At 39.1% G+C, this 26,953-nt stretch overlaps 1 protein-coding gene across 1 annotated transcript in view; it reads left to right on the top strand.

The window, feature by feature from the left end:
• The window catches only part of HMCN1 (hemicentin 1), a 410,617-nt gene that overhangs the window by 377,524 nt on the left and 6,140 nt on the right, over positions 1-26,953 (top strand). Inside the window, exons 90-105 of the mRNA XM_079108039.1 lie at positions 699-869; positions 1,178-1,348; positions 1,800-1,970; positions 2,130-2,300; positions 4,432-4,581; positions 5,122-5,259; positions 6,274-6,395; positions 7,013-7,250; positions 11,235-11,297; positions 12,775-12,894; positions 13,386-13,520; positions 15,862-15,975; positions 16,522-16,647; positions 18,835-18,963; positions 21,453-21,806; positions 25,853-25,972. Coding sequence (XP_078964165.1) covers positions 699-869; positions 1,178-1,348; positions 1,800-1,970; positions 2,130-2,300; positions 4,432-4,581; positions 5,122-5,259; positions 6,274-6,395; positions 7,013-7,250; positions 11,235-11,297; positions 12,775-12,894; positions 13,386-13,520; positions 15,862-15,975; positions 16,522-16,647; positions 18,835-18,963; positions 21,453-21,806; positions 25,853-25,972 — 2,493 coding nt within the window. The remainder of the gene's footprint in view (positions 1-698; positions 870-1,177; positions 1,349-1,799; positions 1,971-2,129; positions 2,301-4,431; positions 4,582-5,121; positions 5,260-6,273; positions 6,396-7,012; positions 7,251-11,234; positions 11,298-12,774; positions 12,895-13,385; positions 13,521-15,861; positions 15,976-16,521; positions 16,648-18,834; positions 18,964-21,452; positions 21,807-25,852; positions 25,973-26,953) is intronic.

The following is a 26,953-nucleotide window of genomic DNA, read 5'->3' as shown; positions in this document are numbered from 1 at the left end:
GTAATATGTTAGTTACCAAAAGGAAAGCCTTAATATTACTTCTTGGAAATTACTGGTCAGATTTTTTTCTGTTGTTAGGAAGCAGGTGACTGTGTTCTTCAGAACTTTTAATTCATGAACATTATGTAATGGGGAAACATTTTCAAAGAGTTGCAGCAGTTCACATCTCAGGTTGAATGCTCCAAGTACATGTGTAAGTAGGAAGCTGAAGCAGGCTTAAAGATGTGGTGTCACAGTCTGGGGTCGTAGTATCTAGAACCACTTCTAGATTTTTTTAATACACACTTGCTTCTAAGCTTCTACTTCATTCCACTGTCCCTAGAGCACTGAGAATAGACAAACACTTAGCTAAGATTTAAACACTTGAGGTTTGTTTATATATGGTAGTTTGATTAGATTTAATTTTAATAAAATATCCCCTTTTGTATAATTTTAAGCATTTATTTTGGCATGAGGTAGGCCTTCTGAATTTCCCTAGATACATATTCCTCTGAAAATCTAAGCAGAAGGAGAAAAGAATATCATCTGTTATGTTTCCTTTGGTTCAATTTCAGTTATGTTGGATTATGAGCTAATCAACTCATTCCCGAGTCAACTTATTTGTATAATTTTGTGGTTTTTTTTTTTTTTTTTTTGGGGGGGGGGTTAAACAAACATGGTTCCACGACTTGAAACTCTGTCTCTTGGGGTCTTTGTAGTTCATGGAGCATGGAGCGCTTGGCAGCCATGGGGGGCATGCAGCGAGAGTTGTGGAAAAGGTACCCAGATGAGGATGAGGCTTTGTAATGACCCACCCCCATCGTTTGGTGGATCCTACTGCAGTGGAGCCGAAACACAGATTCAAGTTTGCAATGAAAGACACTGTCCAAGTAAGACGAATGTGTGGTTTGTGTGGTTTATGCCTTTTGATCTTTTTTTTTTTTTTTTTTGCAGTGCTGGGGAGGGATTTGAACCTGGGACCTTGTGCTTCTACCAGCTGAGCTATATCCCCAGCCCAATGCCTGAAATTAACTAACACCGTCTTCTCTAGGAAGTGTGCCAGTGAGAATCTATTCCATTCAGACTGCACCCACAAGGACGTCCCTCAGGCTAACACGCCCAGGGTTTAACCTTTTCTCCTTTTTAGCCTGATCCTGTTAGGTAGCAACCAAACGTTTGTGGTTTTCTCTTAATGCAGTCGACGGCAAGTGGACAACTTGGGCCAGCTGGAGTGCCTGCACTGTGTCCTGCGGAGGAGGCGCCAGACAGAGAACGAGGGACTGCTCTGACCCTGTCCCCCAGTACGGAGGAAGCAAGTGTGAGGGGAGTGATATCCAGAGTGATTTTTGCAATAGTGACCCTTGTCCAAGTGAGTGTTGGAAACAGTGAGTCAACATTATACTTTCTTAAAGCTTCATGATGACCTCAGTCCCTTAGAATTATAATGAGTGTTACGTGGTCCCTCAGCCTTTGGTCTAGGATGTCAGAATGTTGTGCGGGGACTGTTCCCTGAATATTACAGCCTCAGCACACCACAGGCAAGACCCAGTCTCATTTCTGCCCTCTAATTCCTGGGATCTTTTCAGTACAGCACACAGTAAATGTGTGTTAAATGGAATCACAAAGTCACTAGATGAGATACCTAATTTCTAGTCAAAGCAACAGCCACACCATCTGCCTTTGGAAGTCACCCATCCATAGATCTGGGTGTTTCTTATTTCCTGGGGAGAGACTTTTCCGTCTGTGTTAGATGAACGTCATTGTTTAACACTGCTCATTTTTAGAGCTCTGTTGTTGTGTCACATTATTCCATGTTGTAGCTCACGGTAACTGGAGTCCTTGGAGCGGCTGGGGAACATGCAGCCGGACGTGTGATGGAGGGCAGATGCGGCGGTACCGTACCTGTGATAACCCGCGTCCCTCCCATGGAGGAAGAGCTTGTGTGGGGCCAGACACGCAGATCCAGAGGTGCAACACCGACCTGTGTCCCGGTGAGCCTCTCCATTCCTGGCAGTGGAAGGAGTAAAGCATCTTGTTTAGTGCCCATTGTCACAGCCCCATCATTACAATGAAAGTTGAATAGTTGGGAACCCCAAGCGCAGGTTTTAATACCCATTTGTTAACATCCATCATCCTGTTCTTGTTCACAGTGGACGGAAACTGGGGAAACTGGCAAAGCTGGAGCCATTGTTCTGCCTCTTGCGGAGGAGGTGAAAAGACTCGGAAGCGGCTGTGTGACAGTCCAGTGCCATCTCAAGGGGGTCGTTCCTGTCTAGGAGATGCTACTCAGGTGTCCAGATGCAATATACAAGCATGTCCAGGTAAGTAGCCAGGTTGGACTTTGGTGGGACCATTGGTAGCACCCTCTGTGCAAATCAAAAACGCATACCACTCAGCCCATAATTTACAAAACAGAGCCGATTCTGAAAGGAACAATTAGAAAACAGCCTGCCTTCTCCCAGCAATGCTGGTGGCCGGGATTTAGCCTCTGCCTGCTGCCTGCCTTCCAGGCTTCCTTACAAAAGGCGATAGTTTGCACAGGCTAAGTGACATTCCTGAGCTTGACACGTCAAATGGTGAGACAGAGTGAAGAAAGTCCTCCAAGTCTGCTTTAGAAACCAGAGGTCCCTGAAATCAAGAAGGCCCACCTGGCAGTCAGAGGGAGTCACAGGCTGTGTGAGCATGGTTCACATGAAAATATTTGTAGGATGTTGGCAAGCTAAAAGAGCAAATGTCCCCCAGTCGGTTGCTCAGCATACCTGCTCGTCATATCAGATGGTCACCAAGGGTTTGGAGGCTCCTTCTTGAGACATGGCCACAGTTCTGGTTTCAGATGAAGCATTTTGTGGCTCAGGCTATAAAGGCAACAAGGAAATCCAGACAGGTGCACAGTCTGGCCTACAGAGTCCGGCAGAAGTTTCATGGACTCATCTAGGTGGTCGGAACTAGGAGACATCTGTGGAGTGCAGAGACTCAAGTTCCTCCATGAAACTGGAGAACCAGGGTCAAAATGGGAGGCCACTTGTCAGGGATGACCAGAGAACCAGATAAATGAGCCATGCTCTTCCTGTCATCCCCTCTGCATAGGACCAAGGATAAGAGCCAAGCTGGCCTGCCAGGTTCAGACTGGCCCGCTCTTGGCTCTCTTGCATCAGCTTGCAACAGGGTCCCCATTGCTGTCTTCACTCTGTGTTCCTGTTGGTTTCTCAGATGTAGCAATTCCCCACCCGCCCCCGCCATCTCAGAAGGTGACACATGCTATTTCCTCTACCTCAAAAGTCCTTCTCCTGTCCTCCCTGGTTTAGTTAAGGCCTATATTTTCTTTAGATCGCCACTAAGCAAGGACTTTTCTTCCTTCTCAGACCTCTCTGAGTGGTAGCTACCACGTACATTGCATTACATTTCAACTTCACATTTATTTATGGAATTCCGGTGAACGTCTGTCTCCTCTTTTCAGACATAAGCTCTATGGAAGCAGGCATCATTTGTTTTTTTTTTAAACCACATTTTCTCCCTCAATACTTGTCAAACAAGTGAATGTAGTTCAGAACATGAAGACCGAATCAACAAAAAGAAATGTTTTCTGTCACTAATAGTCATACAAGTAATAAATAAATAAATAAAGGAATTTATTTGTGTAATAAAGTAATACAATTGAAGAAGATGAAGGCCTTTGTTTATTTAGTTTTTCAGAAAGTGAAGTTGAATACCATTTTATTGAGATAACAGTATCTAAAATATCTAGAGATGGTTTTAAAATGTTAATAGACATCATCTAATGAATATTTCTGAACCTCACTACCAGTTTTTTTCCAATATGTTTCCCCTCTTGTCAAAGCATGGAATTCACCTAAAAAAAAAAAAATCTATTCATCATCTATTTTGTGCTAGTGATCACTAATTTTGTTGAACAGCAGAAAGAAGACATAAAGAAGAAGAACAACAACATAGGTTTTGTGCCAAGTAGATAATGGGTTTAAATTCTAATTTTCCAACTTCATAATATTGGGAGAGTTACTTGATATCTCTGAACTTTTTTTTTTCCTAATCCATTGTAGCTATTTGAAACTATCTTATAAGATTGTAGATAGGATTAAAGGAGTTAATGCATTCTGTGTTATTTTTGTGCATGACCTGCTTACTGAACACTCCTCATCATCAACAAACACACCCTTTATTTTGCTTGTCGGACTGGATGTTGATTGTATTCTTTGGCTTGGGAAATAATACTATGATGTACATAGAATGAAAAGATCCTAGATTTATGAGGGATAATGGGTGTTTCATGAAAGGAGAACGTTTTAAAGTTTATTCATTTCACTTTTGAATTGAGATGTCATATGATGTTTGAGATAAGATTTGTAGCATCTCTGAGCATTGGCTCTCCTTCCTCCTATGTCATGTTTGTGAAATTGCTTCCTTATCCAGGAATGTTTTTAATCCCCCCATTAGGTGGGCCCCAGCGAGCCAGAGGAAGTGTTATTGGAAATATTAACGATGTTGAATTTGGAATTGCTTTCCTTAACGCCACCATAACAGACAGCCCCAAATCTGATACTAGAATAATACAAGCTAAAATTACCAATGTGCCTCGAAGTCTTGGTAAGTCTCTCTCTTATAAATGTTGTTTGTAAATAAGGGGTGGAGAGGGGGCCAGGGGAAGGAAAGGTAGTGGACTGAGACAAACATCATGACCCTATGTACATGTATGATTACATGAACAGTGTTACTCTACATTATGTACAGAGAAATGAAAAGTTATACCCCATTTGTGTACAATGTATCAAAAAAATTTTTTTAAAGTTGTTCGTATACTCGTTTTTGTTTTTGTTTTTGTTTTGATGGTTACTAGAGTTTTACAAGAGTCTTAAAATGCAAATAAAACATTTACCCAGGAAAAAGCAATGCTTTTTTAGAAAAATATACATTATCCTTTATCTTATCAGTTTCACTTAAAGTTTCTAGAGGATGCTACCACTTGCTCATTAGCCTAATAGAGAGCTTTTAAACCCTATTCTGATGGTGTGGTACTGGAACATGTTTTGTATTATTCAGCCTTGCTTAGTATTCATCCTTGTGAAAACGATAATCATTAACGGGAAATATTTTGCTTTGTCACACTATGTATCTTTTTTTCTTTAGGTCCAGCAATGAGAAAGATAGTTTCTATTCTAAATCCCATTTATTGGACAACAGCAAAGGAAATAGGAGAAGCGGTCAATGGCTTTACCCTGACCAACGCAGTCTTCAAGAGAGAAACCCAAGTGGAATTTGCAACTGGTTAGTGTCAACTGAACTTAATAGTCCATTACTCTAAAAAATGATTGCCATAAAGATTGGTTGTTAAGAAAAATACAGGTTTCCAGAGTCATCACAAAGTTTTTGCTGCTGTCTTATCATAAATAATATAAATGCAATTTTGTATTTTTGCATAAATCAGTACTAGCCTGAAATCTATAAGTGGCCATGGGTTCTCAAACAGTATTGTGATTTTTATACCACAAAAGTTCTTTTTTCCTCCTTTCTTTGTCTTTTTTCTCTCAACCCTTAAAGAGGGCATAAAGGCCAAAGAGAAAAACGAGTCATTATTATTAATTAAAGACTTTTACCTGAGGTTCAATGAGGATACCTTACAGTGATTCTTCATCAAAAAGATGAAAATAAAAGCCAGCAGTGGCGAAGGCCTTGTGCCTCACCCCTCCCCTTCATTAGTGTGTGTTAGCTCTTCACACCCTCTGCACAGTCACACGGGTTTTTACAGAGCTCCATTTCAGGCCTCTCCAAAGTTGGTCGGCCTCAGTGGCAGTGACCTCTAAGGGGGAAGGGTGGAGGGATGGTCTCCCTTCCATCAGTATTTGCTCAGCCAAAAAGGCAAGTGGGTCTTTCCGTGGCCATCTGCTTACTAAGATACCATCCTGCTACTCTTCGAAGCCCTGGAAAGAACAAAGTCCCAGGCCAGACCCACGGTCCTCGCCTGCCAGCCTGGCAGCTGCCATCCCTTCTCACAGGTGGTCCATTTCGCAGAAGTGCTTGGCTATCGCCATGAGCTTAACGTAGAGAATGCTTCCCATTACTGTATGCTGCATTTTTACCACGTAGAAATTTTAGGAGAAACTTCATTCTGTTAACCTGACTCTTTAATTGGGAAGCCCGGTGCCAAGTTCCCTCCCTCTGTTGATTACAGTTGAACCACAACAGCGCAGCTGAACTGGTGTATTAGGTAGGTGGGCTCTGTGCTTACACAAGCCACATACATGCATTTTGCTATAAGAATGGATGCGTTGTAATTCCCAGGAGAAATCTTGCGGATGACTCACATTGCCCGGGGCTTGGATTCTGATGGTGCTTTGCTTCTGGACATCGTGGTGAGTGGCTACATTCTGCAGCTTCAGTCACCTGCAGAAGTCAACATAAAGGTAAATCCAAGATAACTTTTCTCCACTGTTTGTTAGAGTCCTGGACAGTCCAAGTTGGATACCCACAGGAAGAGCAGAGGATTTGTAGCCTTTTCTTTGCTTATTTTGGAGAGTAAATGTGTAAACCACTGAGGTTATAAATGATTATCTGGTCTTGGTTTAAAATCGTGGACAAGCCATAGAAATTCATTTTCTAAGATCCTGCTTATCAGGATCAAGATCACTGCTATGTGGGTTTAAGCCATTTGTTTAATTTTCTTCAGGCAAAGATAATAGTTCATGGTTGCGTAAAAGTTAGTGTGTAACATCCATTAAAGAATTTCAGAACTTAAAGAATGATACCTTCCTTTCTTGTCTTGCTTTATTCTTGACCTAAAACTTTGAGTCATTTGTTAAAATATAATTAATCATCACAAATTATGTAACTATTGTAATCACAATTAGAAGGTTCATACTTGGAGTTACTTCCTGAACATAACTGCATAATTTTATTTAGAACTCTGTGTTTTAACCCCTAACTTGTTTTTTAGATCTCATTTAGCATCTCGTCAGACCCTTAAGAAAAAGAAAAATATGGTGAACCATACTGACCTCCAAATTCGAATCATTCTCCTTAGGATTACACAGAGGACTACATTCAGACAGGCCCTGGGCAGCTCTATGCCTACTCAACCCGGCTCTTCACCCTTGATGGCATTAGTGTCCCCTATACATGGAACCACACCGTTTTCTACGATCAGGCACGGGGAAGAATGCCTTTCTTGGTAGAAACACTTCGTGCATCCTCTGTGGAATCTGACTATAACCACTTAGAAGAGACATTGGGTTTCAAAATTCAGGCTTCAATTTCCAAAGGTAATTTGACTATAGGAAAGTCCATATCTCTACATCCTCTCATTCTTTTGCGGGGGGTGTGTGCTGAGGATGGAACCCAGGGCCTTGTGCTTGCAAGGCAAGCACTCTACCAACTGAGCTATCTCCCCAGCCCCCATCTCATTCTTTCTTAAAAGGTAAAAATAATTGCATCGATGCCATTCAAAATGAAGATATGAAGGCTTTGAACCAACGTAGTGATAGCAGGCTTTTCGGATGTGTTGTCTCTTTTTCATTGTAGGTAAAACCTGAGGCCAATCCACTGAAGTTCTCATGCATGTAGTTTACTAATATGCTTCTTCATACTGCATAGTGAAGTTGTGGGAATAAAGTCCATTGGTTATCATTCTCAAGCTTGTATTTATCAAGGAACTTTTAAAATTCCTGAAACATCTGAAGGTGTTTCTTCACTTAAACCAGTCAAAAAAAGTCTCCATATTTTAAAAGTCGGCTTTAGAAAGTTTACAGAGATAATCAGAATTTGGACTGCCATTTCTTATTCCTGGAGCTGACAGGTTTGAACTGCTTTCCGTTTTCCAAGCACCGTTCTACAACCTTTGGTCCCAGCACTACTTTCTGATGGGTGGTTCTTTGTCACATCTATTCCCCGAGATTTCCTTTTCAGTCATAAAAGCCACCACAGCAAATAGTGCTCCATATTCTGTGGGGTCTGGAGGCCAGGAGATGCTTGTGTTCAGTTCAGTTGTAGACACCAAGAGTTTGCATGACTTTAGCTTTACACCGAGGCTTCCATGAATACACGTAAAAGGACTCACATTGACCTTATGTGTGCTTTGCTCTGGGTCCACTTTCCTAAAACAGATCCAAGTAGATTTTAAATAACACCATTTATTTTATTATATTCAGTACAAGAAAAAAAAACCAAATAACAAAAAAAGCAAAAAATTAATTTTTACTGCTCACCTTTGCCTCCGTTCGTTGTTCCCATTGACCATCTATCAGAACCGCTTCGTCAAGGTTGAGATCATCATCATCTGCAAGTATGAGCCCACATCTTTTCCGATTATCATGGATCTGTGAGTCGCACGGCCACTGACGGCCATGGCCCCCACCTCCACAACTCACAGCAGCACTGCCACCTCATTTCACTCCTGGGTACATGTGCAGACCGCTTGGACAAGGGAAGAGCCACTGAAATGAAGAGTTAGGCTTTCTCTTCCCAATTATGCCATTTCTAATCTAATCACCGTTTCTCCTTTCTTCAGTACTCCATCAAAATACAAAAAGATAACTGAGCAGAAGATGGTGGTTATAAATGAATTTATACCACCTGGGACCAGAGGAATTAAAATGATTTTTGGAAAGTCATGTACGCTGTCATGTGTTTTTTAAGTTGTAACTGCCTGAAGACCTTTGTGCATCTCAAAGGATCTCACTGGGTGATCTGGGCATTTTAAGATCTTTAAGCCCTCTTCCTTCCTTGGATACTGAGTCTGTGAATTACTCGCACATGGAAGCCATTCCTTGCTGACAATGTTCCTTTGAATTTCAATAATTGTGTACCTACAGTTTGTTTTTGAGTGACCACAAGGGGGCAACCTTGCATTCTTGGTGACTTAATCAGCAAACTGATTCTAGGATTTTGGTCTAAGAAAAAAATTACAAAAATTGTCAAAGGTGAATGCTCAGGAAGTTCCATTTGTTGTTTATTTATAATAGAAAAATAATCAATGAACATCCTGGAAGGGGACTATAAATACGCAAGTTATGGCACAGATATGGGAAAACTTCCTTAATCGTCATTGAAATCATTTTAAGAAATATTTAACTCATTCGTTCAGCAACTTTTTGTTAAAGACCAACTATGTAGTAGACACTTTTATATTGACGTTATAACTGTAAACAAGTGAAAAGGAGAATATTTGTGACATAATAATAATAAAAAAATAGTGGACAGTATGATCCAGTCCTGGACTGCCTACGTGTGAGTGATTATAAGGAAACCTTTATACTGGCTGAAAACAGATTCCCATGTCTTCTCCTTGCCAATTTTGATAAGGAGTAGAACCAAGGGATCTATATTTTTAATATGTTCTCTAAACTCTTTGTGATTAGTAAAGCTTAACAATTATTAGTCTCTATATCCTAACTTAATTATTATTTTTTAAACTATTTTTTTAGTAGTGGGGATTGAGCCCAGGGACCTATGCAAGAGATCTGCCACTAAGTCATACTCCAAGCCCCCAATGTAATATAAACATGTTTCATTAAGATGACTGAAAAGAAAAACATCGAAATGCCAACAAATGTAGTTTGTTTCAAAGTGACCAGATTATAGAGAATTTTGTTTTATACTTTTTGAAGTTTTTACTATTGTACATTATTATAATATAAGCAAATATTTTGTATTATTCCCTACTTTCTTGAATGAAAATCATAACTAACCAGGACAACATTTTTAACGATAATATAAAAAAGAAAAAAGAGGAAAATAATCCATAATTAATTATTATATATTTTAATATGAAAATCTGAACAGAGAGAAGTATTCATATGCCTGAACCTATATGTACAATCCTGTGATTGAGGTTTTTTTTTCAGGGGACTATAGGAGTGGCATTAAGCAACTCATATTTTTAATAAAACAAAGTATAATCAGATATCATGTGACAGTGCATTCCTGGAAAATAATTATCTATTTAAATCATATGAAAAATGTTTATTATGTGGTATACATGTTCAAAGCTTAGACAATTACCACTTTCTCACTTCTCTGACAGTCTTTCAGGGCTAGGGACAAATAATATTGCCATACTGTCCCACACATCTCAGTATTTTAAAACCAGCCAAGGGTCTTCCCAGTCACAGAATTTTAATAGTCCATTTATTGTCATGACAACCAAAGTATCTCACAAAATAACTTTCCAAATGCCACCAAATGAAAGAGGGTCTCTCCCAATTAAGACCAAAAATCTAAAGTTACTATCAGATAATGACTTAATAGATTTATAGGATATGTTTTTTTCTATAATTATATCCCCAACACAGTTCCCTACATAGCATACTGGTTGGATTAAGGAATGTGTGAATAAATTAGTAAGTGGAGCATAAATTATAATCACCACCTGATTCAGTGGTTGAAAGTTGAATGTTCATCTTAATCTTGCTCCAGTAGTGTACTGGAGCTCTTTGATCTTAGGCAATTTATATGACCTCAGTCTTAAAATTCGTCATCTGAAAATTGGGTACCCTGACCTTAGGGGAATTGAGAGATTTAAGTGAAAGCAGTGAATCACTCGATCACTTAGCATGTGCCCTAGACATTTCTTTTCCAGCCATCTTATTCCCACTCCCTGGGAACATCCAGGAGGAGTTGTATCCTCTCCAGAAAGAGATTCCTTTCCTCTGTTCCTCTTGATATCTAACTGAAGTCTGTTCTCTCACAATATTCCTGCGTCTCCTTGCTTGAACTCCGTAGGAAGGGACAGCATCAGGTACTGGGTGCTTTAATCCAAGGGATCAACCTTGCAAATGGAGAAGACCCACAGAAGGAAAGGGCTCCCTCACAAAGTTCTCTTTTTGGCTGGCACAGATGATTTTAAGTTGCTTGAATGAAAACAACGAGCATTCCTCCTTCCTAAACACAGCAGAGTAGTAATGACGGAAAAAACAGTACTTTGCCTGGGATGTGCCTAGCATGCACAGTTATCTCAAACTCTTTTTATTTATCACAGAATAATTTCATTTCGTTTTCTTTTGACTGATATGAACAACCTAAACAGAAAGGCTGTTTCCCCCAGCAGCTTACCAACAGTCTCCACGCTGTGATTCATTTAGTTCTTGGTTGGGAAACGAGGCAAGTTTCCCATTCCTGCTTGTTTCCACCTTTTGCATTTGTGTCATGTTTGATTGTTGGCACATCTTCCCAGGGAAGACTGAACAGGAATGAAAATGGGAACTACTGTTCTAATAAGCCGGTTAACTTTGCTGTCCTGTCTGTGGTAGGAGATCGCAGTAACCAGTGCCCCTCTGGGTTCGCCTTAGACTCAGTTGGACCTTTTTGTGCTGGTAAGTAGAGGAATAAATGAAGCATTGTTGGTTTTATAAAATTGTCACTAATGTGTATCATTTAATGGACGTCTTTTACCATTTTTCTAGGTTTTTAATCCTCATAATTCTATAAATGTCCCATTTGACAGCTGATGAAATTGAGATGTAGAGAATTAGGATCATTTAGCATCAGGTGGCAGACTAGATCTGAATTTAAATTATATTGTGAATCCCATTCTCTGTCACTTTGGCCACAATCAACTGTGTCAGGGGTAGTGACCAAGTGTAAAGGTAGAGAGAGCAAAGAGAACATTGAACTCCACCTGGCTCCTTGACTGCCATGGGTACAAGATAGAATGATCCAACATGACATCATGAAACCCTAGAACTACTCAGTCCATGCTAGAGGGCAGGATTGTGGACCTTTGACTAACCACTAACTGTATCCCACCAAGTCCAGTATAAGAGAATCTCAGATAAATGAATAGCTATATAAATGGCTTAAGGATCTGGAATTTGCATACTCAGTTATTTTCTTCCACTGATAGGCAATGTAATGCAATCTAATGGTAAAAGGGTGGCCTTCAGACTGCCCAGGTTCAAATCCCAGCTCTGCCAATAATGACCTCTGTGACCTTGGGCAGTTTACCTACTGTATTGGTCAACTTTTCATTGCTATGACAAAATACCTGAGAAAATCAATTTATTTTGCTTCATAATTTCAGAAGTTCCAGTCCATGGTCTCTTCACTCCCAGCCATTATTTCTGGGTCCTAGGGTGAGGCTGGGATGGCATGAAGGAGCTCAGCAGTTCTTCATCTCATCATGGCCAGAAAGCACAGAGAGAAATAAAGGGAGGGAGGAAAGGAGGGAGAGAGAGAGAGAGAGAGAGAGGAACCAGGAACAGGATATGCCCATCAAGGACACCCCTAGTGATTTACTTACTCAAATTAGGCCCCACTTCCTAAAGTTTCCGCCATCTTCCAGTAATGCCATCAAATTATGAATTCCCCCATCCATGGATTAATCTGCTGATGAGGTTAGAGGTCTCATGATCCAATCACCTCCCCAAACCCCTAAATCTCTGAACATTGCTGCATTGGGGACAAAGCCTTTAACACATGAGCCTTTGGGGGCATTCCAGTTCCATAATATAACACTATAAGCTGTTTGTTCTTCAGTTTCATCATGCAAAATGAGAATAGGGTTTTCCTAGGAATGCCCTGAAGGATAAGTTAAAAAAAAAATTACTTAGGTCCTAGTAAATGGTAAATATATTTTAACTAACATCACTGTCGTTTTAAAGTAAAATATTCACTATCAGAGATAACTTGGAGACCTCATTCATTTTTGTTCAGCAATTCCATTTTGTGGCATTCTCTCATTAAATTCAGTTCAACTCATTGACTTCTACAAGCAAGGTTTTCGCTGACTGCAGTAGCTTCTAGGAATTAGAGGTCTACATGCCGATTGAGTTGTGTTGTTTCTTCTTTCAGACGAAGATGAGTGTACAGCAGGGAATCCCTGCTCCCATACCTGCCATAACGCCATGGGAACCTATTACTGCTCTTGCCCGAAAGGCCTCACCATCGCGGCGGATGGAAGAACTTGTCAAGGTATTCCCACTGAAACACATGGAGGCCGCGGGCAAGGAACATTTGCCATAGGAAGAACATGGTGCAGCTGTCCTCTTCCCTACTACCTCTGCCCACAGCTTGGCAATGAACAAAAAGGTCTTCTTTGGGTTGAGAAAGTAAGAAAGAGGGCTGTTGTCCAGCCACCACCTTCCTGTGGGCTCACTGGAGCACAGGTTCCAGGAGTGACTCACTCAGGACCTCAGAAAGGCAAAGGAACATTTTAAAAGCCACCTGACTTACCAGTGACCTAATCGATCAATTGGATCAATTAGATTTCACACCAGGATGCTGTGGGTTTGTCAACTCTTTACTCCCCTGAAATGACACAGTCCAAAGAACCGGTCCTTCTTACTCTCTTGTATTTCTCAAGTGTTGTTCGCATTCAGTGCCTTCCCCACCCTGTTTCACAACAGCTTCTTAGGTTGGGTTTTCTTTAACTCATCTCCACTGACTGGATCCCTCCATTATAGATATTGATGAGTGCGCTCTGGGTGGACACACCTGCCACGCTGGTCAGGACTGTGACAACACCATTGGATCCTATCGCTGTGTGGTCCATTGTGGAACTGGCTTTCGAAGAACCTCCGATGGGCTGAGTTGTCAAGGTATTAAAATGGCTGCCTTGTCTTTATCTTCATGCTACTAAGAATGCTTCCTGTGAACTCTGTTAGGAAACTCCAGGGAAAAATAGTGAAGAGTCATCAAGCAGGGAGACTCTAGTTCCTCTGGAGAACTTAAACCAGCACCCCATTGTACCTGTTTTATAAGTCGAGCTTCTTCGTAAGCTCTTATTTAGATGCAGTGTTCTACGGCTATTTTACATGTTTGTAGCTCAGTGGTTTTGAATTACATTTGCTGGTTACCATTTGGGGAAGTAGATCATGCGACTCAATCTAATAGAACCTAGTCCACCAAACTCCATTGTGTAAGACTAAATGCAGACCAGAATGCTTATTGAAGTATATTTTTATACAGACTTTATTTTTTAGAGAAGTTTTAATTTTAAGAAAATTTAACCAGAAAGCACAGAGTTTCCATATACCCACTGGCCTCTCTCCTACCATGTATAAACTCTCCCACCATACATAACCTCTCCCACTATGAGCATCTCACCCACAGTAGTATAGTTCTAATAATAACATACATGAACACATCATCATCCAGAGTTCACAGTTTACATTAGGGTTCACACCTGGGAAACGCTCAGTGGCTTTGCACAAATTTGTAATGGCACGTATCCACCATGATAGCATCATACTAAGTAGTTTCACTGCCCTAAAAGTCTATCCCTGCCTCCCTCCAACCCCTGGCAGTTACTGATATTTTTACCATCTCCACAGTTTTACCTTTTCCAGAATGTTGTATAAATGTATACAGAAATGTATACTGTCACTAAGTAATGTCTCTTCTTGGTTTGATAGCATATTTCTTTCAGCACTGAATAATATGCCATTTTCATGGTTTATTTATTCATTTACCTACTGAAGAACATCTTGATTGCTTCCAGATTTGGGGCACTTTATGAATAAAGCTGTTACCATGATTTTTCACAGAGGCAAAAACAATGGATCCAAAACTGAAAGTCTATCAATAGTAGAAAGAATACGGTCTGATCCATCTACACCATCTCATTGTGTAGGCATGAGATAACTCAGGGATAGACAAGTGTGTGTAACTTCTGTAGAAAAGATCATTTAACTAGAAACAAGTAACTAAAGAAAAGAAAAATGGGTTTATATATTGAAGTAGATATATATATAGATCTATATAGATATAGATAGATATCTATTGTTATTATATTATACTATTATATTGTTATTGTTATATATTTGTTGTTATTCATAAGAGATTGTTACTGTTGCTTGCCTTTGGTAGGCAAGGAGGCCAAGCAAAAGAGGGAAAAGAAAGAAAAACTACACTAAGAAATCTTTTAAAAGTATCTGATCATGTTTACACAAGTAAATTAACACATTGTGCCCTTTCAGAAGTTCAATGAAAAGATCCCAAATAGAAAACATACAAAATAAGAGACATTTAGCAATCTCAAGTTTGGGAATATAAAGTGTGGACATGAAGAGCCTAAATAATGATTATTCTCTGGAAAGATTTCAAATTGAACAATAGAGAAAGTGCAGGTGCTTGAGATCATATGATCCCAGAGATGGAAGAGATTCTGTTCTGCCTATGGGTTTGTGGGAACGATAAGAGTAAAGAGGAAGGTCTTAAAAAATGCATAAGAGAATGGAATGATTGATGGTCCATAATCCCCATCCCCTCCAAAATATGCTGCAGAGGTTTGAAGTCCAAATGCAGGAACTCTTCTTGAATGGGAGAAGTCTCTCTTCCTCTGGGACTGGAGGGGAAGAGAGGAGAGACTGTACAAAGCACAGGCAAGTACTCAAGTGTTTGGAGATTTCACACCTGTGTTCATCGTGTTTCACTATGAGCCAGGTGGTATTTGGGAAGAACTTGGCAATGACTGCAGAGGAGGAAAGATATTTCTGCAGTCAATCCAACACGAGGTGGTAAAGATCTGTGTTAGGCTAAAAGCAGCAAGGATGGGGAACGAAGTCAACTGCACGAGACCTTAGTGCTTATTTCCCTCTGTCTTCACCCGAGTCTGTCAGCAGCATTACAGGGCTAAAGCTTCCAGGAAAGAGGAATGGAAGCCACATGGTAAAATCCTTAAGGCAGAGAATCCTTTCATCAACATTGTCCTGAATCACTAGTAAATATCCACCTTTAAGGTGGTGAAGAGGGATACCTTCTTCAGGAGTTAATTGTGTCAGTTATTTAGCAGAGTATTCCAGAGCATATGTATTAGATTCATTTTAGAGAAGGTTTTTAACATGATCATCATCAAGACCATTAAAATGTTAAACATGTGGGATAAATTAACTCAGGTTTCCTAACAGCATGGAATGAACATTTGGTTTTATTTAACAGATATTAACGAATGTCAAGAATCCAGTCCCTGTCACCAGCGCTGTTACAATGCCATAGGAAGTTTCCACTGTGGATGTGAACGTGGGTATCAGCTCAAAGGCAGAAAATGCCTGGGTAAGAAAAAGCCTTTGAATTCAAAGCACCTCATCTCTGTAACATCTTAATTCTGATCTAAATGCATATGTTGTGTCTAGGGACTGATTCCTATGTGGGATAACATCCATGCATCATGTATGTAATCCATGCCAAAAAAAAAGTGGAATCAAATGCTTTTTTACATGTTTCATTTTCTAATTATAAACCATTTTGTAACATTTCCCCTACTGAGTTTTTTTGTAAAAATACAACATATATATATATATATATATATACATAAACATATGTAAGTCAATGTAACATATATATTTTATTTTTCCAGGAGGAGAAGGTGGTTGTTTTGCTACCAGCTCTGTGAAGCAATACTTTGTCTTTATTACTGTAATTTTGTTTTACGGTGTGTTACATACCTTGTTGGATTTGAGCACTTTAAGCTTACACAATGATTATGCAGAGGACAACCATATTTGTTCATGATATCGTTACAACCCCAAGAAATGGTTTCTCAGGAAATGTAGCAGAAATCATTTTCTCAGTCTGCCTTATCTTTGTTCTTTTATCAAGATGTGAACGAGTGCAGACAGAATGTATGCAGACTAGATCAGCATTGTAAGAATACTCGAGGTGGATACAAATGCATTGACCTTTGTCCAAATGGAATGACCAAGGCAGAAAATGGAACCTGTGTTGGTGAGTGTCTGGCTATTTTGGTGACTGAAATATGTATAACAACAATAATTCAAATAAGTCACCCATTTTTAAAACTAATGATGAGATTCAATTTAAGCTAACAAATCTTTATCAAGAACTTCTCACTTCTAGTATAAATGAGTTCTGAGGTCCCAAGGTCATGACTTCACCAGGAAATACAGCCTTATGACCATTTTGAGCTCCTATCAATTACACATTTGGTTTATACAGTTTAATATCTACATGAATTTATATCATCTCACATCATTTTTATGGTGAAATTTAGCATATGTATTCAGAACTTCATAGTGGGGTTAGAAAAAATTACATTCATAGAGATTTATTTAAAGTTCAAAATATAATTATTTTACAACTGAATGTTCTTAAATGTCAAATCAGTGACCACACAATAAAATAAATTATATTTTGCCTGAAATTTATTCTGTGTGTGTCTAATCTGTATCAGATTACTGAGTTAGCAGATGTCAAGTTGATGACAAGAAATTTAATTATATTTGCCCTAAGTTTGTTCTTCACCTATTCTATTCCAGCCTACCCAATTTAGCAGAGCTAGAAACTGCAGGATTTATAAAAACAAAGCAGATACCATTACTGTCTACTGGGTTAAATCGGCCTACTCTACTCCCTCCACCAAAAGGGGGAAAAAAATACAATTTAAGGAAGAATAGTTCATAAAAGAGATAAAAATAAAATTGCATACAAGTGCCTAAGAGAGTGATAATATCTAATAGGAATCATTATCAAAGGTATCATTGAAGTGATACATTTAAATATAGAGTTCAATGAAATATTAATTGATAGAATTGGCCGGGAAAAGAAAGCAAGAAAACCTGTTCAAGGGGAACTACTAGGCATGTGGATAGACTGCTAAAATGTATCTTTCCTTTAAGACAGCTGTCTGACCTTGGATAAGTCTTACAATCACAGAGAAATTTCAGTTTAAGTTTCTCGTCATAAAAATAGCAGTCTTTCTAAGAAAGAATCCGTTCTGAAATATTCATTGGTAAAGTTACAATATGTCCTAGATTTAGTTCAGAACAATTTGACGGTGGCAGAGATGAATATAGATGGGGCCCTGACCACTTTTGAATGGTTGAAGTGCATGGAGGTTTCATGTACTTTTGAAAAAAGTGGTATGTGGGACGGACTCTCAGATTTCAAAAACTATCAGCTCTAACACTATGAATATAGATAAATATTTCCTCTAAGAGTAGCCACCAACTCAAAGTATCATATGCAGCTGTAAATATAGTTAGAAATAGTGACCCTTTAACTGTGTCTGAGATAATTAGAAATGAGTTGAACTGAAAAACCAGACTATTTAAGAAGCTATAGAAAAACCTAGCTCAGCGGGAATGGAAGTCTGGATGTTTATGGTTTTGAGGGAAGGAAATGGAATTACCCAACCTTGTCAACTGAAGGAATAAATTAAAAATGCTTCTGACACTAGAGTCTGGTTGACCAGGAAAACAGGAGTGTTGCTGTCATAAATAAGAGAGTAAGGGTAAGACTCGGGGGTCATGCGGGGCTTGAAGTATTGATTAAACATGGAAATGGAGACATCCAGCTAGCATCTGGAGATGTGGGCCTGTAGAAGTGATGTAGTACTGTTGCCAGAAGTCTGTACAAATACCAATCACTAGTATAAATAAAATGGCCAGGGGAGGAGGCAGTATAGAAAAGGAACAAAAGAAAACCCAAAACAAAGGTGAGAATAAAACTCGTTCCCTAACAAAGAGCAGGAGGAAGAAAAGAGCCAGGTAATAAGGGACGGAGCCAAGACTTGAACCCAGGTTTTCCAATTCCAAGTCATTCATTGATATGGTCTCAACCTCATGGAAGAAACAACCTTGGGCAATTCTACAGAATGTAAATTTTAAGTACAATGATGTTGGATTTTTTTTTGGAGGGGCGCAGGTACCAGAAATTGAACTCAGAGGCACTCAACCACTGAGCCACATCCCCAGCCCTATTTTGTATTTAATTTAGAGTCAGGGTCTCACTGAGTTGCTTAGTGCCTTGCTGTTGCTGAGGCTGGCTTTGAACTTGGAATCCTCCTGACTCAGCCTCCCGAGCCACTGGGTTCACAGGCGTGCACCACCATGCCCAGCATGATGTTGGATTTTGAAAGAGGAAATGTTATTTTTATTGCCTCCATGTTTGTAGACATTGATGAATGTAAAGATGGGACTCATCAGTGCAGATATAACCAAATATGTGAGAATACCAGAGGCAGCTATCGATGTGTGTGCCCAAGAGGTTATCGATCACAAGGAGTCGGAAGACCTTGTATGGGTAAGTTAATGGGAAATGTTATTGATTAATGAAGCTACTAATAAGCGACCTATCCTTACCAACTGCTTAGAACCACTTTCTCTGTCCTTACATGCTCTCTTGCTACACCTGGATGGTATGTAAGTTGGTTTAAGTAGCTCATGAAATAATTTGGACACTTCTTCAGAGACTTCGTATTGAGTCCAATTTATGTTGACATTGCAGTGATGATATATTCACTTACTGAGTGCTTATTAGACACCACACATGTCAAAGTGAGTTTCTGATATAATTGCCAACTTAATTATCAGAATAATTTCATTTTTTCTCTGTACACGTTACATAAATGTTTGCATAGATGCCTTTTGAATATTATATAGTATGAGAGTTTAGGTATGAAGGACAATTTTAAATTTAATGCACAATTTAAATGAGCTGGTAATTATTATTTTAGCTACCAAATATGTAGTGTTTACATTGTGCCATTTCCTATGCTAAGAGTATCTGATTCAGTTCTCCCAATTTTACATTATTGGTAATAATCAAATATGAAGTAAAGAGATAATAGAAAATATCTCTAAGAAGGTAGCCATATACTACTCTAAAAGACTAATATGTTTGTAATCAAGAATCTGATCTATCAAATTGTATTCTTCTACAAAATATGTAAGTGCAATAAAAAAAATGTTTGTAGGCTTTAACACTGGCTTCCAGATTTGTGATATGCTTTTAAAATTGGTTGCTGTGCTGGGTGTGATTGTCACATGCCTATAATCACAGAGGCTTGAGAGTCTGAGGCAAGAGAATCACAAATTCAAGGTCAGCCACAGCAACTTAGTGAGGTCCTGTCTCAAAATAAAAAATAAAAAGGGCTGGGGATATTGCTCAGTGGTTAAGAACCCCTGGGTTCAATCCCTGGTACCAAAAACGTTATGAGCCTGGTAAGTTTCTATTTTAGTAAGAAGTGATTCTGTGTCTTTAATCGTTTCCTTCTTTTTGATCTTTTGGATAAGATGTGCTTGACTTGATTATTAATTAAAAATTATTATTTCAAAAATTACAGAAAATTAAAATTAAAATTTTAAATTTTAATATTCCTGCAGCTGAAACTAGTAATTTTATGGAAAATTAGGGGTACTAGTGATCAATTATTATAACTAAATCCAAACTGGGGATGTGATTTTATTCCTCCCTCCACCAAAAGAATTAAGATCTACATTAGGATTTGAATCTCACATTTCTCTGTATTCACGACCACATTTTCTTATATGATAACTTTTTGTTTGTACTGTTAGTGGCTTGATTTGACACATTGTGTCAAGCTCATTCCTTTGTTAATTCAACAAATATTTATTGAGCACCTCTTTTGTGCTGGGTGATGTTCCAGGTTGGGGGACAACATTAAGCAGGGTAGACCAGGTCTCTGTCCTCAAGGAATTTACCTTCCATGGAGTGAAAGAAGAATCACAAAATAAATATGTAATGCAATTTCAGATTTTGCTAAGCACTCTAAGGAAAAATAAAGCAGGACAAGGCAGACAGACTGACTCAGGTTAGGCTATGAACACGATCTCAGCAGCCCGCGTGAGAGACCAAGGAAATGAAGGGGCAGCCAGCAGGTGGACGTCTGTCTGAGCATGCGTATTCCAGACTGAGAGGACAGCAGGGCAGTGTCCCTCAGAAAGGAGTGCACTGAGCAGAGTCAGGGAACAATCCAAGGGCCAGTGCTGTTGGGACAAGTCAGGCAGAGGGTAAAAAGGCCCCAAAAAAGTTTAAACTTTCTCCCAAATGTACAATGGAAAAACATAGAAGGTCTTGAGCAAACAAGTAACGTGATGTGATTTACACTTGGAAAAGATCCCCCATCTGCTCTGTGGAGAACAAATCAGAGGAGGGCAGAGTTTTTATGGAGAGACTTGCTACTGAGACCTTTTAGCAGCTGTTATTTCATTAAAAACTGTATTAATTTGGGATTCCACTTCTTTGTCCCCAGAGGAAGCTTTACAAATTTCAACAGTTTAGCATGTCCCTACCTCATTGAAAGAAAGCTGAGTGTAGTGTTTCTGAGATATAAAATGACAATGTGACTCTCACCATTGCGTGTAAATATGTATACCAAATGGGCCCAAACTGATGCCACAGCCAAATTGTTGTTTTCAGTCAAGGACCCAAGGCTGAAAGCAGCCGGTAGGTCTGTAAGCTGTCACTACTGGAAGTAAAAGGAGGATGGATTCATGGAACTAGAGTGGGGTTTCCTGAGCCACCTGCTCCAACGTGAGTGTTTACATAAAACTTGGACCAATGAAGCGACATTCAGGGAGAGTCAGTCTTTCCCTACATTCATATCGAGTGAATCCAGCCTTCTCAGAGGCCCACAGTAGTTGAGAAGTGACTGCATTCCTGGCTTTGGAGGGTAACAATGTCTTCAGTTTGTTTCACAGACCGATTTTTCATTCCTCTGTTTTGTGTATTTTTTTTCTCTCTTTTCTATGTATCATGCACATGAGCAGACATTAACGAATGTGAGCAAGTGCCTAAACCTTGTGCACATCAGTGCTCCAACACCCCCGGCAGCTTCAAGTGTATCTGTCCCCCAGGACAACATTTACTAGGGGACGGGAAATCTTGCGCTGGATTGGAGAGGCTGCCACACTATGGCAGTCAGTACAGTAGCTCTAACCTTGCACGGTTCTCAAACCCTGTGAGAAACAACTATCAACCTCAACAGCATTACAGACAGTACTCCCATCTCTACAGCTCCTACTCAGAGTATAGAAACAGCAGGACATCTCTCTCCAGGACTAGAAGGACTATTAGGAAGCCTTGCCCTGAAGGCTCTGAGGCAACCCATGACACATGTGTAGGTAAATGTCAGCCATATTACATTTCCTTTTGGTGGGCTCACTTCCTGACCAGCGTTTGAGACTTTGTACAGCACCTGTCACTGTCTGGGTGTGTCGAACCTTGTCTGATCTCAAGCCTGAGATGACTCAGAGTTTGGAGACATTCACTCTGTCACCTCAAACTATTACAAACTTCCGTCAAATAAATGATGTATTTTCATGTATGTATCCTAATAGCTTTATTGTGTTTGGCCAACAGTTTCCCTTTTTGATCACACCTGAAAGTGTTACTAAATTTAATGCTATGTGGAAATAAATGTCAATGTATCCATAATGTGATTCTTTTAAAAATAAGGTATATGTAGTATCACATACTATAACACAAGAGATTATGGCCACATTTAACTGATGCAGAAGCAGTAGGTTAAAAGTGAAAGTTTTGGCTACTCAGTCAGTTGTTCTATATGGCAACAAATGTCCCGTTGACTGTCGGTCACACAATCCCCATGGAGTTTCTCAGCTGGTTTATTTTGTATGCTTGTATGTCACTGAAAAGATAATGTAAACCAGGATAAAATGAGGTTGTTCCCATTGCTCTAAAATATGTGTATTCGAGAACTTTATCTAAACTTGCAAGTCTGTAATCTCATTTGTTTGCAAAAATGAAGTGTTATTTCCAACTTAAGAATTGAGGCTTTGCTTTTGGTGAAGTTGAAAATATTACCATCTATCATTCGTTTAACTCAATTTTCTGAGTATCCACAATTTGCATGTCATTGAGCTAGGTACCAAGGGAAATTAGCAAAGAGAAATCAGCCCCAATATTTGTTAAATAGGAAAAGAAAGCAAGGAGGACAGGGAGGAGGGGTGTTGGGAGAAGGGAAGAAAGAAATTTCTGTTGAAATTCAAAACCCATTATGCCAATCTCATTTTAAGTTATGCGATCTACACTTTTTTATTCTCTACTAAGTGTGCTTTCTGTTAAAGATTTATTTTAAACATTTTAGGATTTCTTCTTCTTCTAATTTCGTTTTGTTTTTCGTTTGCTTTTGTTGGTTTTCCATATCTTTTCTCTCCCCTTCTCTAAGCCCTGTTCTTCCATCATTCTCTCTTCAGACATGCTACCTTGGTCAGCCTTAGGTGGACCCTGCTTCTTCTATCACCTCTACTCAGTCAGACCCTCCATCCCACTGAATACTCAAACTTTATCCTTTCTTCTTTAGGTTCATATTTTTCCAGAGCTTTTCTGTTCAGATATCATGATGTTTCTAAGGCTTATTCTAATGGATGTAGACACTTCTCCCTTGTGATTAATTTCCCAGAGCTGTGGACAGTGCCTGTTACTTAGGCTTCAAACATTAATGCATTTATTATTAATAATGCTCTGCATTTTGTCCAATTTGACCAAATCATACAAAACTGTTAAATATGTGGACTCCAAACCATTCTGGCTATTGGCCATTTTTCTTACTACAAGTTTAACCCAGCTGTTCATTAGTTAAATTTTTTCACTATTCTCTTATTGACAGAATTAACATCTGGCATTTTGTCTTTCAAAATTTCTTCTGGCTGGTTGCAGTGGTACATGCCTATAATCCCAGCAGCTTGGCAGGCTGAGGCAGAGGATCTCGAGTTGAAAGCCAGCCTTAGTGAAAGCAAAGCACTAAGCAATTCAGTGAGAACCTGTCTCTAAGTAAAATATGTTAAGTAGGGTTGGGGATGTGGCTCAGTGGTTAGGTATCCCTAAGTTCAATCCCTGGTACCAAAAATAAATAAATAAATAAATAAAAATTCTTCTAAGTAGGCTTTGTCACCAAAGGGTTTTTACAGCCTATCATCATCCCACTCTCAGCCTTAACTTCAGACAGGACTTTCTCTTCTGTTCTACTGTCACTCTCCTACCAAAACATTTCTGTTTATGGTATGGTAAATTAACTAAACCACACGCACCATACACCAACCAGCTGACTTCCTCTAATGTATATGAAGGTGCGAGTCATTTTAAGAAAGTTTCCCTGAATAATAACCTTTTTTTCATAACTAACTGCAATTTCATCATTGTTGAATCTTATGTTTTCCATCTTTATGTGTGTGTTGCACCTATATTATGGTGTATCAGAAATATCTTCCTTAGACAGCTCTCTACTGTCCAAGACAGCTACTGTTTCAGAGTGAGGATCAGTCTTTAAGTATTTAAAGTAAAACTGGGTGTGGTGGCACACACCTGTAATCCCAGTGGCTCAGGAGGCTGAGGCAAGAGGATCACAAGTTCAAAACCAGCCTCAGCAACTTAGCAAGGCCCTAAGCAACTTAGCGGGATTCTGTCTCTAAGTAAAATATTTAAAAGGGCTGGGGATGTGGCTCAGTGGTTAAGTGTCCCTGCGTTCAATCCCCAGTACCGAGAAGAAAAAAAAAAAATCTAAAGTAAGCTTTCACAACTAGTTAAATTGCTGATATTTAAATTTATTTGGGGGCAGTGACCAGGTTTGGACATCTCATAAAACATGGTGAGTATTTTATATCATTGGAACTAATAAAGAAATTTGCAGACAGCTCTGTAATTGTGTAACAAGAGCCACTTACAATAAACACCAAATGCCTTTAATTAACCATCTGGGATAGACACGTTACAAAAGATTCACATTAACACTATGGAATCTTGTTAGACTTGGACTGAAATTTAGCTTTTGAAAAAAATCAATTCCAAAGCTTAAAAGGAAGAATGAACTTGCATTGCTCCTCAGTGCAGAAAAAAGTCATGCTTGGGAACACTTCAGATGCCTGTGTTGAGAGTTTCCCTGTCAACTACTTGAAGTTCAACATAACTTAAATTTTTCTTACAATTTTAGATTGAAGCAGATTTTAAAGGGAAAAAGTAATAAGAGTTCACACAAGTTATGAAATGAATGCTTTGATTAAAATATGTGAAAACATGGACAAATGTTTGATGAATATTTATCATGAACAGAATTTAAATAATTGCAGTTATGTTTTTCCGCATGTGTAAATATGCAAGGCGAACAGAGCCTTTGCTCTGAATCATCTCCCGCTCTTCAATTGTCTTCTCTTTAATTCTGCCCTACAGCACACCTGTTCCCCTTTCACATCATGTTTTCTCAGCCCTCTACTGGTTAGTGCATGCTCAAGGTCTATGAGAAAACTTAACAATTAGTCAAAGCAAAACACAGTCAGAACAAGAAATCTTAGACCTCCCAAATCTCATCCCTTATACTGAAAGCAAATATCCATTGATTTTGCATTATCATTTATTCTCACTCTTTTCATTGCTGTGTTCTTGGCCTTGTTTAATAATAGCAGATAAACCTATATAGTTTATAAATTGCTTTCCTTCATATGAACCTTCTAACAAATTTTGAGGTAGGGTAGATGGTCTCAGGGTTCCCTTCTGGTAAGGGAACCAATTAAGATCTTGAGATGTTAAATGGCCTAGTGAAGGTAATGTGACTATGGATGCATAGTTGCCATCTGTGCTTCAAATTTTTATGAAAAGTTTGATGAATCTTTCACAAAAGTAAAAACATTTCCATTTGATTATATCTGTACATGGGAAAGCTATGCATGGGTGTTGGTTGGAGGTGATGTAGAGAGAAAGAGAGAGAGAACTACAGTTTAAATAAAATAAAACCTAATAACCCCATTTTCCATTTAATCCCAAGACAAATTTTATCTTTTAGGTGAATTTTACCCTTCTGTGAAGAGTTTAGTTCTTTAGTGGTTTAGGATCATATGTAAATCTGTCACCTCTGTCATTTCAGTCTACTTATTTAACCAATAAAAAAACTGACCAGTTTGGGACTTCAGCTTATATATACTTGTAAACATGCTGAAGAGATTTTCATATTTAAAATAAAGTACAGTGTGTATTGTATATTTAATATTTTTATGATACATATTGATGTAAAACAGCTCTGAGCATTTTTAAACACAGAAGTATAAAATCACCAAGAAATTTTTCTCTTGTGTGTCACCAACTTGTTTATGATGGGCTCTGTCACAACATGTGCCTCAGTTTGACCTGTTGGGCACTCTGCTTTCTTTCTGAACAGATATCGATGAATGTCAGAACAGAGACACCTGCCAGCATGCATGTAAAAATACCATTGGAAGCTATCAGTGCATCTGCCCTCCTGGCTATCAGCTCATGCTCAATGGAAAGACGTGCCAAGGTGAGGGCATGCTGGGATGCTTACTGCTGCGACTTGACGTAAAACCAGCCTAGGAGGCACGAGGATGGTGAATGATCCTCCTAGTCGCCCCTCCCTTCCCCCGGCCATTGGTCAGACTTCGGTTTCACCCCTGCTTCTGCAAGTGAGAGAAGCAAGAAGAAAGCATTTAAGTAATGAAAAGTAGTTGTGAATTACTTTGAGTATGGTCTTCCTTGAAGGACCAAGAATGCCCAAGCCAGTTCACATTATATATTTTTAAAACATTTTTTTCATAATCCAGCTAAGATGGAAGGGAAAATGAGAAATGCACCTTGTAAGTTTACTGCAGTGTGGGGCATTACTTTATTTTTTTTTCTCTCACTAGACTTATTTTTAGAGCAATCAGTGAGCAATGGATTAAATAACCCATTTAATGATGGGTACAGATGACATGGAATAATCATGTGCTGGCATTACAGATACAAAAGGTTTAAATGAGTGGATGTGATACAGTCCTCCCTTGAAGATCTTAACAGTCTAGTGGAGACAGTGGGTCTTAATAAGCTTCTGAATTTTATTAATTTCTGCCATGTACAAACTATATTCCTACATAAAGAATAGCAGATAAAGTCTTCAGAAAAGTACTTTATCAGTAGCAATCAAATTGGGATTAAATTTTCTCTATTTGGAATTCACAAAAAAGTTGCTAGAAAATGCTCATGGAACACATGTTCCTGGAACGATGACCAAGGTGGGCAAGGGCTCCTTCCTAGTTCCCATGAGCAGCCCCTATCCCGTCCTACCTCTCACACTCCCTGATAGTCCTCACTTAACGTCGTGGGCTTGATACAGAACCTGAATTCAGTTATAACTCTTGCTCCCAAATGTGGATCACTAAATGTTATTAAGAGTTGACCTCATACAGAATATATAGCTGAGATATAGTTTACTAGAATAACATATTACAGGGTTGTGTTTCTCCAGAGCACCTGTTATTTCATT

This window comes from Sciurus vulgaris, assembly GCF_902686455.1.
Source record: "Sciurus vulgaris genome assembly, chromosome: 12".
Classification (NCBI taxonomy): Eukaryota; Metazoa; Chordata; class Mammalia; order Rodentia; family Sciuridae; genus Sciurus; species Sciurus vulgaris.
Note: the sequence above shows the minus strand (reverse complement) of the source record. Positions and strands in the feature narration are given on the sequence as shown.